Here is a 15,735-nt window from a genome sequence, read left to right on the forward strand (position 1 = left end):
GTGCTATGACATCCCACAGTCCTTAGCTTGTCTGCTGATTCCCAGGCTCTGAGCAAACTGTGTATTCCTTGCTGTCCAGGGCAATGTCTGACCTCAGCTGGAGAGGACAACAGATCCTAACATGGAGGCGCCAGGGCAGTAAAGCCTGGTGTCTGGGGAGCGGTTGGACTTTTCTTTCTAGGAGGACAGGGAATAAGGATGGAAGGGCTCTGTCCCTTCCGGAAAAGCTTCCTTGAAGGAAGTGCTCTTCTGGAGGGAAACCAAGGGGCAGGGCATATTTCAGACACTAGGGAGGGAGGGGACCTTTGTCTTAGGCAGAGCCGCAGGAGTGGAGAGGAAGAATGGAGGGAGGTGTGCAAGTCTGGCTTGAAATGAGTTTTATTAAAAACACACCAATTATTATCTGCACATTTTTGAGGAGTGTGGAAAAAAATGGAGGAAGTTACCACCAGTGGTTTTGTGGGTTTTCAAGTATGACGTAGAAGACGTGGAGTGTTAACCCCTGTTTTTCCGGAAGTGTCTCACGTATCAGCAATTCTTTGAAATAGGCGTTCCACTCATTGGGAATCATGCTTCTCTCTGAGTACCATACACATAAACTTATCCAATACTAATAAAAAGCTATATAGTCCTACTAGGATTCTTGCATAACTGTAAAAAATGTGTTCTAAATTGGGCAGTAATGTTATATTAGAGCTCTGGAGGAGATTGTTTTATTTATTTTTTATTTTTTATTAGTGCCTGTTCTATGCTTACATTCCAGAAAGCTTGGTAGACTTCATGGTTGTTGTTCTCCTCCAAAACAGCGAAGTGTGTGAGAGTCTGGCTGCTTCTTAGAACTGTCTTTAGCTTCATTAATTCATCTAATATTATACAATTAATTCAGTGTTTGTGAACACAGGCTTATTGTCAATAAGCTGAAGTATTTTAGACCCACAGACTTTTGAATACAAAATGCCATGTTGTACATAAGTTAAAAAAGAGTCTGAGTTGTCCGGTGAAAATGTCTTAAAAATAATATTTTTGTAGGGTGTCCTTAGAATATTTCCAGAAAAGTGTAGCTTGTTGTGGGTCCTGTCCGAGTACCCAGCTTTAACTGAACAAAAGTCTTCCGAGTTCACAGTTGGCTCCACCTGAAAGTCTGGTTCAGAATTTCCCTGTGATCCTAGCTCTTGCAGAAGGGAAGTTTTCGCTTTGTTTAGGGTAAGGAGAGCTGCAAGACTCCAGGCCATAAACGTGTTCACCTAAAACCCCAGACAGTGTCTCTTAGACTGGAGTCTTGTCAGGGAGACCTGATTCGCCTCTAATTAAAGAGAGATTCTGAGGGGAGGAAAGAGCAGCCTACATTTCTTACTGTGCAGGTCCGGGTTTGCTGAATCCGAAGTTACTCCCACAGGAACACGTCCCCGGAATGAATGACCGCCCAGTGTTTAACATAATGATCAGACAAAGTTTCCCCAAGATTCTTACCGCCTCCTTCCTTTAGGAGAAAAGCAAAGTGAGGAACGGCTGTGCTCATTTCTCCTCTGAGTGCGAACGCTCAGAAATGACATCACGCGACCTAAAGAGCCCAGGATGACTAAGGCAGAGAGATCTTGAGAAAACGCTGCTGCTTCTCAGTTTTAGGGCACATTTATGCAGATGATCACAGGAGAGCTGGGTCCGCCTTCTTCCTCCGAGGAAGTTTCCTGTAGCTCACTGACACCTCATCCAGCCAGGGGGTGTAGACTTGGCCCCAGAGTCCTCCGGGCAGGCAGAGCACCACGGTGATTTGTCCTCCCGGTGGGGCGAGTTGGAAGGAAGGAGTCGCATCAGATAATGAAGGAGCAAGGGGGCACCTTCAGCAGCACTGGGCTTGGTGGCAGTGGCGGCGTGGACTCTGTTGTGGACAGCCGGAAGCCGCTGCAGCCTGACTACATGCCTGTGTGTTTGTTTGCAGAAGAACCGTATCAAAAGTTAGCAATGGAGACGCTGGAGGAGCTGGACTGGTGCTTAGATCAGCTAGAGACTATCCAGACCTACCGCTCCGTCAGTGAGATGGCTTCCAACAAGGTAAGCGACGCTGCCGCCCGCGGAGGGGACCTGGTCCCTGCTGCAGAGGTGTGGGCCCGGGAACAGGACTGCTCCCCAGGGCTGCACAGCTGCTGTCTCAGTGCTGCAGCAGCCGTGCAGTGCCCCGCCAGCTTTAACTTCCAGGAAACAAACTTATCTTAGTTGATACTGTTCGGATACATTAAAGCTGAAAGATTTCTATGAAGCTTCCAAATCACTACACAAGTGAAAATACTGGGTGGTTTTTATTTTTTCTTTTTACAATGGTCAAAAATCTAAGATCTGGATGGGGTAAAAAAATGTATAGCATCGTCACACTACAATGAGATGTTACACACATATCTTCAACAAGGAAATAATTCGACCTGCTTATATCAGTGAGAAAAGAAATGGTTGCCTTCCAGTTTGACAAATTCCTTCCAAGAAGGACATTTGGGGACTTTCTACCATTTCTTTTGTGATGCTGGCGTGACCTAAGATAAAAAAGAAACAATATACTTTCCAGAGACAGAAAGTTATTTTTTCTGAAGTTTGCTAGTTTTCAAAAGGAAATTCAATTCTAAACCATGCTATAAGAAAAAAATAAAGGTTTTATTTGCAATATCTAGACAAAACTTATTTGTGCAAAGCTTTAATTATCTAGCATTATATCATTTGTTTAATTAACGCCTAGACTTGGCGTTCTAATTTATGCAAGTTATATAGTGAGGGTTGTTGGCTGTTGTTTTTTGTTTGTACTTTTTCCTCAAAGAAAGTAACTGCATCTATCACATATATAGTGAGGGTTATGGAGTTTCATAAATATAAATGTCATGCTTTGATGAAAGGCCTTGACCCTATCCAGTGGTGGTTAACCTACAGCATGTGTGTTATTTGGTTTTCTTTTAAGACAAAGATGTTAGTGTATGAGTTATTTTTTCTAAACTAAAACCTCAGCGTTTGGGTTTAATTGCAGTGTTGGCACTCGGTGATGAATACGTGGTTTGGGGTGCATTGTGGGCGCTCGTCTCTGAAAGGTTCGCCCTCACTGCCCTGGACCCTCGGAGAGCACATTTCAGGCTTCCCGGCCAGTCTAGCCGAGGCACTGTCCGATCGTCTGTTCCTGAGGCTGGAGAAAGATTCGCTGAACACCTGCCAGGAAGCCTTTGCCAGCTGAGGGCCCCAGGGAACCCCCTCCTCCTTTCCTGGGGTACAAAAGTGTCCATTTTGGGTCCAGGCTGTCTGGTCCCCATTCAGAGGACCCAAACAGAGAAAGAAGCAGAGTATCCTTAGGAGATTCTAAAAGCTGGTGGGATCAGAAGGGGACTCTTTCACTGTGGAGCTCTTTGTTTATCGATGGATGAAAGGGGAGAAATAAGGCCCTTACTGAAATTTTTGTTCAGAGCTCAAGTTAGTGGGGTGGAACTGTGAACAGGATACACCGAAGTTTAAATATCATTTACTGATTTCTCTGAAACTCTCTGTGGAGGACTAAATTCTGGGACTTTCCAGGCTGGTGTAAAACCTAACTAGCTGCTTCCCCATGAGGGGCCTGACCTGCGTAACTTCTCCAATCACACCAGGCCTCCATGTAGGACTTTCACACGTGGTCAGCCTGCTCAGGAACATCAGCAGAATCCCTGGGCTCTGGGTTCTGATCACTGATACCCGGGTGACATGGAGATCCGGTGTTTGGGGTCATTTCTCAGAAGGTCTCACCCCTGCTGGCATGGTGAGCCGCAGGAGTCACCAAGCTAAAGCAGGAAGCCACCTGCAGGAGGAGAAAAAAAAAACACAAGTCACAACTACTTCTTCATCTTGAGTGTTGAGCTGCCCAGGCGCTCTGACCGCGTTTGTGTCTGGGATGCTGACGCTGGACCTGGCCTGTCTTTCAAACGTTTTGTAATCATTTCATGTTCAGCATAGTAGCAGATTAGGCCCTGACACCCGACACTGTGTAGGTCCTGGTGAGGACTCCGGTCCCTCAGGCTTCTGCTTCTCCTTGATGCTGTTGTGTTCAGGAAGCAACGATGGGGGAACAGAGCTCACCCTCAAGAAAGGAGAGCCTCTGGTGCTGACAGTTAGCTTCAGTAGGAGGTTGGGGCCCACCTACTTCCAAGATCTAAGGCTGAAAGGTTGTAGGGCAAAGCAATTATCCAGGGGAAGAAGGACGCCCACCTGACAGCAGAAGGCAATGTTGATAAAAAAAAAAAAAAAAAGAAAAGATCTTTACGTTGCTCTCTGCTTTTCATCTTCACCATTCAGACAGTTGTTTTGGGTAGAGCTTAAGCATAATGTAAACCGTGGCTAGCATGATATAATGCAATAGAAGATGTGTTTGTTGTTACCAAAAGGAAGTTTGATCTATTCAAGTTTTGGGGGTATTCTAGTGTTGCGTTGCCTTTGAGAAGAGTAAACCACATTCCATCTTGAAGGTTGTCTCAATGATATAAGGTTCCCATCCATGTTGCTGCTTTAAAAATCACCCTCACTGTCACTGTCATCACTCTGTAGTTGTACGTGGTCTTATTTTGCTTACTGTCGCTGATCAAAGGAACCACAGCAAACCTGAGTTACGGAGCCGGAGATGAGTGTGAAGATGTTTTATAGAGGGAGAACAGGAAGAGTAGGGATGTAGTGGTAGCAAATCATGCTCCAAGAAGGTCTGCACCATTGACTGACCGCTGGACTTGGGCCAACTCACCTGCTCCGTTTCCGTACCCAGGAAACAGGGATGAAAGCAGTGCCTACCTCAGGTTGCTGTGTGTTGGAAACAGTGCACGTACAGCACTTAGCAAGGCACCTCGTGAAGAGTGTAAATCCAGTAGAGGATCACTCAGCAGTAGCATCTCCAAGTTTTGAAGAAAAAAAAAGTCTGTGTCCCTGCTTCTGTTTCTGCTAAGTGACCACTGAGCCGTTTCCACTGCCTGGCCTAAGAGTGTGCAAGGCAGGAGCCAGTGTCATACTTGGGTACCTGTAGGTGACCTGTGCCAGTCCACATGCACATGATGGGGAGCTGAGTCTGGGGAGGAAAAATAAGTGGTCCTTCCTGCTCATCTCATCTGGGCAGGGCTGTGGTTTGACTTTATTTTTCATTTACTGGATTATTTCCCTTAACTCTTTTATAGCCTGAGGGAGAGCAAGTGGCTCAAAGATTGCTTCTGTTTGTTTGTTTTTTGAGATAGGGTCTTGCTATTGTAGTTCAGATGAGCCTTGAACTCACTATGGAGCCCAAGCTGGCCTCAGACTCTCAGAGATCCTCCTGCCTCAGCATTCCAAGCTCTGGGTTTACAGGCGTGCACCACCATGCCAAGAATCAAAGATTGTAATTAACTTTCCCAAGTGTACTTCAGGGCCCAGGGAGTTGAAACACTATTTCTGTGACTTATAAAAGCATAGTCTTCTCCTTTGTCTGTAGTCTTCTTGACCCCTTAATGCCAGCCCCAGGTCAAACAGAACTGCGGAACGTGAGAGAAAGTTGCAGCCAGGTGTGTTCTTGCTGCACATCGTTTTCTCCAAAATGTGACAGGAAGAGGAGTAAGGTGGGGCAGAGTTTTACAAGGCAGTGGCATTGTTTTGCACCATGGGAGGGAGGTCTGTGCGCCCTGTGCCAGCACCCGACTTCGGCGAGACGTGTAGAGTGGTTCTGCTCAGTGGCAGGGCACCACGGCCTTTGACCAGCTTGCTAATTTCTGTGTTTCAACTTTCATCACCTCCGGCATTAGAAGAATTGAAAAGGCACCGGAGCATGAGCTGCTCTGTGGCAAAACAGTCCCGTGTTTTGAAAACAGGATGCTTGGGCTCTGCAATATAAAAAAGAGGAACGGAAAGAGAAACGGTAGGGAGAGGAAGAAAGCAAACAGCTCAGCAGGATCTCTGGCTAGTGGCGCATGAACAGTGACCTGGCCCTCTGACCTTCACTGTGGCTCAGTTCCTGACCCGGTGTCACCAGAGCCAGCCGACGTCACTGGCGGAGGAGAGGAGGAATGGCACAGCTGCTGAGAGGGGACTAGAATTTCCTGTCCCCTTCCGGGAGGGGCCAGTGGGAAAGTACAGGGTTGCAGCAATAGCGGCTGAGGGAGGCCGGCCGGACAGTGGCAGGGAGGTGAGGTTGGGACAGACAGACGAGGAGCCGGGGATGCTGCGCCTGCTTTTATGCAGAAGCATGGCTCCCTCCTAGGACTTTTGGGTGAAACAAAAATGTCAAAGGGGTCACAGGTACTCTGCAGGTCGGAGGTTTGTCAGAGTAACACGCCGTGATCGTCAATAAGAAGCTGTGATTGGTAACTTCTCCCTGTCCTAACTCTCCCTGAAATGCCCTCCTCTGAACCTTTCTCTCTCCACCAGCTGTGCCCTGGGACAATTTTCTATTCAGGATGAAGCTCTGGGCCTCCTTGGGACAGTGAATGTGCTGTTCTTACCATTTTCTGTAGAATGCAGCACCAGGCCTGAGCCCTTCTGTAAACATATGCTGAGGAAACCTACAGGACAGGGAGGCCTGCTGGCCTTTCTGAAGGGCACCATCCCTGGGGACGTCAGTCCTGGCCCTACAGGTTTCCTTTTCCAGTTTTTCAGGAGCAGCTGTGCCAGAGTGCTGTATACTGAGCTTGGAGACAGCCACTCGCCTGTGCTCTTGGATGGGACAGAAGAGAGCCCCACAGTACCACCAGCCAGCCTGGAGCCACTTGGAAACCAGGCTTCTGGACACAGGACAGCAGTGGCGAAGGGCTGCATGTCCCACTGTGAGGAGAGCTGTTTTCCATATTACAGGACAGTCAGAAACTAGGGGATAGTTTGGATCCAGCAGATCCTAAAGGAAGTAGACCTTATGGCCAACAGATTCATCTCACCATTCCATTAGTCCATAGTAGGCAGGAGACTGATAGTTGTAAAGGATTAATGCCACACTGGCCCAAATCTCCAAGATAATTATTAGAGCAGTGCCCCCTGGCACGGTTAGCTCATGAAGGGTCCTTTTCCTGGGCTGCTTAGAGAGCCTGAGAGCACTGTCTTCCGCTGCCTGCCCCCTGGCCCAGGAGGTAAACGGGCCGGGCCAGAGGGGCATTTGTGCACACCCGTCTTGGCCCCACTGTGTCACTGCTGGATACCCACATTCTTCACCCATGTGGCTGAGTCCACTTGCAGGGCTTGGGTAGGCTCTTCCCTTGACGGTGCTGCAGGGACGCTTCGGCCAAGAAGTGGGCAGGACATGGTGTCTTGGGACGGGGAGGACCGAGTGGGAGGAGCTTGGACCCAGGCGGTGGCAGTGGGTCCACGAAGACTTCCATAGGAGGCTCCTGATGGTGGGGTAGAAGGGTGAGGCTGGGCTGCAAGAGCAGGGCCCCCAGCGGTGCCACATCCAGGAGGCCGACCAGCCCTAAAATCAGTCGGGCCTTCTGGGCTGATTCCAGAGGAAGTTCCCAGGACAGCTTCCTCTGTGTCTTTAGTCAGTGGGGTTTACACTTCTGGGCCCCACACATGGGCCAGGTGACCTTGAATTGGAGGGCAGACTAGAATGAGAGTCAGCTCTGATGGCCAGGTGGGCACGCATGGTCCAACGTCTCTCTCTTTACAGCTGGCTCAGATTTACAGACATAAAAGTACGGAGACAGCAGAGGAGGCCAAAAATGTGTGAGACCAAGCCATGAGTTGGAGTTCAAGCTGTACCTTTATTGGCTGTGCTATTAAGGACAATTAAATCATTTGATTGTTTATGTTTCTTATCAAGATAGAGACAATTATCTCCCCAGCCTCCTTCAGGTCTTGCATTTATTGATAGAATTATAGAATAAACATGATAAACAATGAAACTACTCGGACAGATGCAGACTCTGTATGCAGGCCTGCACTAAGCTTTTTATCTACATTTTCTCGTTAATATTCAAGCCACCCTTTAAAATAGGTTACTGTTTATTACATCTGTTTTGTAGACAGGTAAAGAGAGGCTTAAAGAATAGAAATAACTTACCCAAGGTAAGGAAATAAAAGAACCACAGCTGGGAATGTAGTTCAAAACTTGCCTAGCAACATGCAGGAGGAGAGGAGAGGAAGGGAGGGAGGGAGAGAGAGAGAGAGAGAAAATTCATATATTCCTCCCCCCAAAATAACAAAGGAAAGAGAGCTTTCTTATTTTAAAAAGATTTTTTTGGTCATCATTTCATTGGCTAGGGCATTTTCATTGGTGCATGCAATTTAATCATAAAATGAGAATTCATGCTTCAGGAGCAATAACAAAGAGGGAAATATCCTTGAAGTAACCTATAGACTGTTTTCCTTGTTCACTGTCTTCTTGGATGAATGAGATTAAGTTGTTTATTCATTGGCTGTCATTATTTTGATTACTCTTTATGACAAAACAGAATTGTATTATTGATTGCAATTCAGCATTCCAAGTTCTACTCTTACCAAAATTTAGGAAGTGAAAGAGTTTGCAAGTTACTCTGTACTTTGCAATAAACTTGGTTTCTAATCTATTTTGTTTAACTGGAATATTTCTGCATTGGAACATGCAGCCATTCCCTTCACTGGATTCTGACCAATTAGCCCAATCTTTCTGATAACTCACTCAAAAATTCCAAAGTGGGCTAATCTCTCTGGGGCAAATAGGGATCAAGTGAGGTTATTGTAAATCTGAGTGGTTGTAACTCTGGCTAGCTGATAAGAGAGCATTATAGTCTCAGTCTCATAAATAAGGCATTTTAAGAGAAGCCTCATTCTCTACTGGGAAAAGCAATCAGACAATTAAAAGTCTAAACACTAGTCTTGAAAGATAGAACTGCCGTACACCCATGGAACGGACAGTGGGTTTCCAGTGTGTCTGCACTCCCTTCTTGCCTTTGTTGTGGGACAAGGTGTGTTTCACAGTATATCCCGGTCTAAGCCCACCAAGTTCGACCCCATTGTTGTCTAGGGAGAAAATCCAGGGCTTCTCTTGCATAATTCTTCCCAGAGGTTTTGCACATTTTTGCACCTAAGGAACAGTGGGCTCAGCCCATGGAGATGGCTCAGCTGTTGGGCGGCCAGGGTATCCTCACCAGAAGACCCCAAGCCAACTTGCACCACAGTCGGGAGGTGTCATGCTCTCACGGGCACTGTGCCCACTGCTGCTGTGCCCCCTACATACCCTTCCGGGCGCCCTCTTCAGGGCCATGCCAGACCCCCGGCCTGCCCACTTGTACGTGATGTTTCCCTCAGCTGGTGCCAAACTGCTCAGTCTCTTGGCTATTTTACTGTAACTTCCTTTGTTTGATTTACTTTAAAATGGCCAAGTGCTTCCACAAAGAAAGGACTGTTATGTTATTTCAAAATGAAGAAGACAGTAAAACTCCTGTTTCTTTTGTTTCTGCTTTGGGAGGTGCCTGATAATCTTTTCCTCTTTGTGGAGCCCATTTTCAAGCTATAAACCATGCTGTTCTGCTCATCACTTGCGGTCTTAATATGTCTCACTTTTGAAACCTGAAGCCCTCAGAGACTGAAGTTTAGCAGATTTAGTAAAGTAAATTCATGTTTGTAGCTAAGTCACTTTGGCCTTTCAAAATTAATCAAAATGTTCAAAGTATAAGTAAGTTTTAAATTGATTTTGACAAGCTCTAATGGTCACATTCTCAACTCTCTTTTCCCAAAGTAGGATGATTACATCAACTCAAAAGTTTCAGACTTAGGACAAGTAACATTGGCCTCTGATATCTGAAAAAAATAAATTTTAAGGATTTGTTTTAGAAACAAAATATTTATTTTTGTTTGATTTACCAAATATCACTATCCTCAGTGACCAAAGATATTAATAGTTGACAAATAAACACGTCACTTTTTCTTGTCTGACTGGATTTAACATAGCCGATGTGGTCGAGTTGGAAGTATGTTTTTATTTAGCAGCATTTTTGTTTCTAGTTAATGGTTGTACACAGTTGCATAGCTACAAAATCTTAGAATGCCAAATCCAAAGGGAGTCTTAGGTATTACCCATTGAAGTCATGTTATATGGACAGAGAAACTGAGGTACAGATTTTCACATTAGTAAAAAGTGGAGATTGAATCTTTGTAGTACTCCAAAGAATGTTTTAAAGTATAAAGCCCCATCTCACCAAAAAGCCATTGTATTATGGCATGTCTTCTCCAGAATCAGCAGGAGAATTCATGGAGCATTCCTGAGTCTAAGATCCGGGTCTGATTATGATTCTGTCTTCAGCAAAAGGCTGCTTCTGCTGAAGAAAGGCATAGTTGCTCGTTAGACTCAGTGATTTTCAAGCTTCTTATTCTCCATTTACCTTTCCTGAGTGAAAGCTATCCATGTCTTTATCATTCCAAGTAGAGAGAACAGCTTTAGGGAAGATTTAGTGATCAAAAATAAGGGGAAATAGTTGGAATGAATTACTTTAAGTGCTCTTACTCTTCTTGATTTTCTTCACTTGTTCTTATTCTAATTTCTGAATTTTGAAAAATATATATATAATATTAGAAAAAAATCTCATCTTACAAAGGCAACCAAGATTAATTTTTTCAGCATTCATTAAAATGGTGCTCTTTGGATAACTTTTTCCAGTGTTTTCTGCCAAAATACTATCCTCTCTTCATAGTAATTTCCATTACTGATATTTAATGACCACATTAATGTGCTGTTAATAACTTATCCATTTACAATAATATTTCCAGTGTTTCATCACCATAACTTTATACTGTTGCAGTCATTTTCTTGGTATTCCTGGGTGGGCACAAACATTTTTCACATTTTTGATCCTTATTTGCTTTCTTACTAATCCCAAGGCCAGAGTTTAAGTAGTAAAAATGTCCTGTGGTTCAAGTAATCACCCTCACCTTCTTTCCATTTCTCCTTTCCTCCTCCGAATCCAAAGATGAAATTGGAGGATTTTATTACTGGTGTAAAAGCTCCCAGCCTTTGAATTCTTCCCACCATGTGTCAGAGCCATGGCTTGGAACCGTGAAATTGAGAAGGGAATCTCGCTTTGACCCTGGCCATAGACTAAGTTTTCTGCCCAGTGGCTCGGTGTGAAGCTCTCACAACTCAGCCGATTTGTTGACGCGTTAATCATCTCACAAACGTCCTAGAGGACTTAGGTCCGGCAGTGTCAGCAGCTACTTACTGAGAAACAATATCAACGTTAAAAGTGCCTCGAAAGGGTTTTACATCAAGTCAGTCTCATTTGCAGGATATGGAAACATACTTCAATGTGTTTAGGCAGCTTTAAGAGGAGTTTTAGTATTTGCTTGAATTTAGGTCTCTGATAGGTATAGCGGATATTTTGCTATAAAATAGGAATAGTGATCTATTAATCTAATTATCTAAAATGAGATGATGCAGAGAAAATGACTTGGAGAGAGTTGACTGTGTTGGTAGACTGCTTATTAAAGGAAACTATTTCAGGCCTAAAAGATCCTTGACACTCTGACTCTTCCTTTCTAATCACTCTTGTATTGTAAAATAGGACAAAGGCAGAGAAATTTCTTGGCATATAGTCCAGGAAATGTAAAGAAAAGTCCTAATTCTTGAATAAGCAAGTTTGGTTTTTTGGCTATTGGAATAGGATATAGAAGACTTGAATCTAAAAGTCTAAAATATTTAAAAGGAGATTCCATTTCGGGGGGAAAAAACATGAAAGAGCCAGAATAGTTCTTTTTGTGTGAGAGGAAGAGATATAATGGAAAAAAAGAAAAACCTGTAGCCTAAAATTTTAGTAACTCCTATTGATCACAGTGTGGACTTTTCAACTTCCTTTCCATCCTGATGTCAGAAAGTCTGCTGAAAACTCAGCAAGGGTTTTGTTATTGCTGGAGAATGGAGAAATATAGGTCTTTACATCTCTGTGGTTATGTCATTGGCCAGGAAAATTCCCGTTGTCCCACACACATGATCAGGTCCAGTCTGTGGACCATCTTTTTGCCCGCGGTCATTCTTGGCTTTCTTTCTTAAAATCCTCCCTTCTGTAGCTTTCATCAGATTCCCACTGTCCGTCCTCTTCATAGCTATCATCTTAGTCATGTGGGATATTAATTTTGGTTGCTCTCAAGGAATGAAATCCTGTCTCAGAATGTTTGAGACTTCTGTAGTTTATAGTATCAGGGCTATGAGCTTGAAAGAGGCATAGCTTTGCTTGTGTTTAATGGTAAGGAAGAACATGCAAGCAAAGTTAAGTTGGTTTTGTACTTATTTTATTTTAGAAAGTCGTGCAATTCTAACCAGGTCATTTAAAAAGTTTGTGGACACAGAAGTGTTGGGTTGATTATCCTTCTGGGACAGGGAACGGGAGCAGCCCCACAGATCAGCACAACACTGTGTGAAAGATGAAAATGCTTTCAGCATTTCAACAAAACATTTCAAATTTGGGAACACCTTAGGCTGTTCCTTGTTATTAGAGTTTAGAGACACCAGACAGAGTGCTAATGAGATGGACTCTGGCTCTGGATCCCCCTCCTGGACCACAGTGGGACAAACGGGTCGGTGCCACCCACTTACCCGGCTGGAGGGTCTGGGTCCCTCTGCTCTCAGGCTCCCCCGCCTGCCCTTGTGATTGCTGCCACCGGCTCCCTTCTGCGACCCAGTCAGGTGCTGTAGAAACAACTGTGTTTACACAGGCTTGCTGCCTTGGCCAGGCCACTTCATTACTGTGCTCTGGACAAGGTGAGCTGCCCCTGACTTTTCCCCTGCTGTGTTTTAACACCCAGCATCAGGTTACACAAGGCTTATTTGCATCTTTCTCACCTATTATGTGGGTGGGTGCTTCCTTGAGAACATCTCCGGATTTACCTGTATTTTTTTTTTTAAAGATTTTAAAAATCCTTATCATTTAAACTCAGAGAATTTATTTTTACTGGACTCAGAAGTCCTACTGCACTAGTATTCCTCTTCAGTAGGTTGGAAGCCATAGATTATTGTCTCTGTGTTCCATGACTTACTCAGTAAGTCACAAACTGGAAAAAGCTATATGTTGATTTTCAAGAAAACATTTTTTAGGACCCTTAATAAAGCACTTTGCTAAGATACAGAACTTCACCAAAAATAATAATATCAACCATTTAAAAAAATAAAGTAAATATGTTGGGTCTAAATGAGAAAAATATAAGCTTGATTCCATAAGTAGATATTCAGGAAAAAGTTTTTTTTCTGTTTCGATCACTGCTTTTCAAACCTAATCACATGATCCAGATGACATTTCCCAGAAAATTCCAAATCTGCCTGAAGCAACCTTGGTTTCAAGGAAATGCTGATTTCAAGGCCCATTTTTTCATTTAAAGCTTATTTGCCTCAAAGTTTCCAGTAAGTGTAGAGCTCCTGCTGGTCATCCCCATGTGACCGTGTCCAGGTAGCATGGTGAGGGACGCACCCAAAGATTCCTCTCCATGCCCATGGGAACCCACCACAAACAAGTCTTCTTAGATCCCATTTTCAGATGCAAAAGCAAGATTCAGCACAGAGAACTGTGCTGGCTGGGGGCACGTGCCTGGAACCCCAGCACTCGAGGAGGCTGAGGCAGGAGGACAGAAAGCACAAACCCAGCCCAGGCAATTTAGCCACTTGGCGTGTCTCAAAACAAAACGTAAAAAAGGGCCAGGATTCAATTCAGTACAAAGCCCAGGGTTCAGTCCTTACTACCATCAAAAGAAAAAAATAAATAAAGATTTGCACACATCCTTCAGCTACCAAATCTTGAGGCTTAAAGGCAAATGTTCCTCACTTCTGTGATTTAAAAATTAAAATGAAGGGGAAATCTGCAAAGTAATTTACTGTATCCTTGTACAGCCTGCTAACCAAACATATAATCATAGAATTTAGAAGCTACATGTCAGCCCAGGCTCCTTCGGATTTTTTCAGACCTCAATTTAGATATTATCTCTTCAGTGAGATCTTCTCTAATTACCCGACTCAGCAGTTGGTTGGTGTAACAATTTATGGCTTTTGCTTTTAGCTATTAAGGCTTGGATTTTACTGGATATAAAGTTGTTGGGGGACAGAATTGTGTGTACCATGTTCACACTGTACCCCTGAGGTGAGCTCTAGGGACGTGGCAGACAAGTAAATACATATTTTTGTAAACATTGCCTGAAGTCCAGAAACTTAATGTAATCTGTCTAAAACCAAATATGAATAGAAAATCCGCTAGAACCCAGAATTGTCTTTCCTGTTGCAGTGTGGCAAGACTACGCATAGGCCCTTGCCACACCTAATTCCAGGGTTTTTCGCTGTTAGGTTGGATGAGAATCGCCCCTACCACCTGGTTCATAGCAGCTCCTGCTGCCAGGCGATCTGTGATTATTCATGGCTTTGGTCAGTACCTAAAGTGTCCTAAAAATCTCTTAACTTGACATCATCATTGGCTAAGCTAAGGCAGCAAGGATGGAAAGAGTCCCCAGCAGCTGCATGTCTTCAGCAGGCTTTCTTTAAGCTATGGCTGCAACAGTGAAAGGCCCTGTTAAGTTAGGGCTTTTGTTTGACGTGTTTCATCTGTCTTTCTGGCCATTCTGGTTTACACTCCTTAGACAGTGAATAATCTAAATGTCAGCCACCAAGCCTGCATTCCTGTGAGTATCTCATGTGTCATATACCATATCTGACAAGGCCCTTATTGCACCTGCAGCGGCATATTGTGGGAAATTCTCTAGTTAATTAAATAAGCTACTGTCAACACGAAAAGTGTCTAAGTGCCAAAGAAGTAACCGAAACCTCCACCCACAAGAAATCCAAGGTGAGGAAGGTGCCATGAGCTCAGATTCTTTTAAAATTGAGAGACAAAAATCTCACTTCCAGTCCAAATCCTGTGGAGTAAAGAGCACCTAGGCGGTGTCAAATACCTGACTCTACATGTACCATCTCCAGCTGTCCCATTTCCATGATGGAAAAACTTTGCCTCTGAGAGCTCCCTGACTTGTGCAGTTTCTCAGGCTGTTACAGGCTGTGCAGGGATGGAGCCTCCGATGCACCTATGCCGTGGGGCTGTGTCATCTGCTGTTGGAGTCTTTTGTGCCATTCCAGCTCCAGCTGGCCAAACCTACCCAGCATGCCTTGCTCCCTGCAGCCCAACATGGTTGCCATGAACATCATAAACCTATACCTCGTGTGGTATGCTGCTGTTCAACACGTCTATCTCTGTCGTCTTAATTACGGTGGCTATAGTAGGAAAACCAAAATACAGAACAAGTTTCACTGTCTTTGTTCATGGAGTAAAATTACTTGAGATTGCAGTTTTCATCCTTTATGAGTTACACATCCATTCAAATCTTCTAGAATCCAGGAATGCTGTTTCTGCTGCAGTCAGCAGATTATGCAAAATTATCTAAAAATACTGTATAATGCCCCTAAACACATTCTGATGAGTGTATATTTTTGAATCTCTTTATGGGATAATTGGATGTGTAATATCTGTAACATACATATACTAGAAAAGTGTTTTATTGGGCATGGTGATGCAGGTCTGTGACCCCAGCACTCCAAGAGGCTGAGAAAGGATCGCAAGTTTGAGCCCAGCCTGAGCAACTTAGTGACTTTAGGAGTCCCTGTCTCAAGATAAAAGTATTTTAAAAATGGGCTGTGGGTGTATCTCAATATTAAGATCCTAGATTCAGTCCTCAGTACTGAAAAAAAAATTAATCTGAATTTTGAATCCAATTGGGTGTCCTGATTTTTCATTTGCTAAATCTGACGGCCCTACATATGTGGAAATTTTATATATTTCACCATGAATATATATATAT

General features: G+C 44.1%; 1 protein-coding gene across 4 annotated transcripts in view; it reads left to right on the forward strand.

Moving 5' to 3' along the window:
- Positions 1-15,735, forward strand: part of Pde4b (phosphodiesterase 4B) — a 495,360-nt gene that overhangs the window by 456,975 nt on the left and 22,650 nt on the right. For all 4 annotated transcript variants that reach the window (XM_010605088.3, XM_010605090.2, XM_010605091.2 and 1 more), the window contains one exon: positions 1,940-2,052. In XM_010605088.3, the coding sequence (XP_010603390.1) occupies positions 1,940-2,052 (113 nt within the window). The remainder of the gene's footprint in view (positions 1-1,939; positions 2,053-15,735) is intronic.

The sequence above is a fragment of the Fukomys damarensis genome, unplaced genomic scaffold (genome assembly GCF_012274545.1).
Source record: "Fukomys damarensis isolate Sample0158 unplaced genomic scaffold, DMR_v1.0_HiC HiC_scaffold_33, whole genome shotgun sequence".
In the NCBI taxonomy this organism is placed as follows: domain Eukaryota; kingdom Metazoa; phylum Chordata; class Mammalia; order Rodentia; family Bathyergidae; genus Fukomys; species Fukomys damarensis.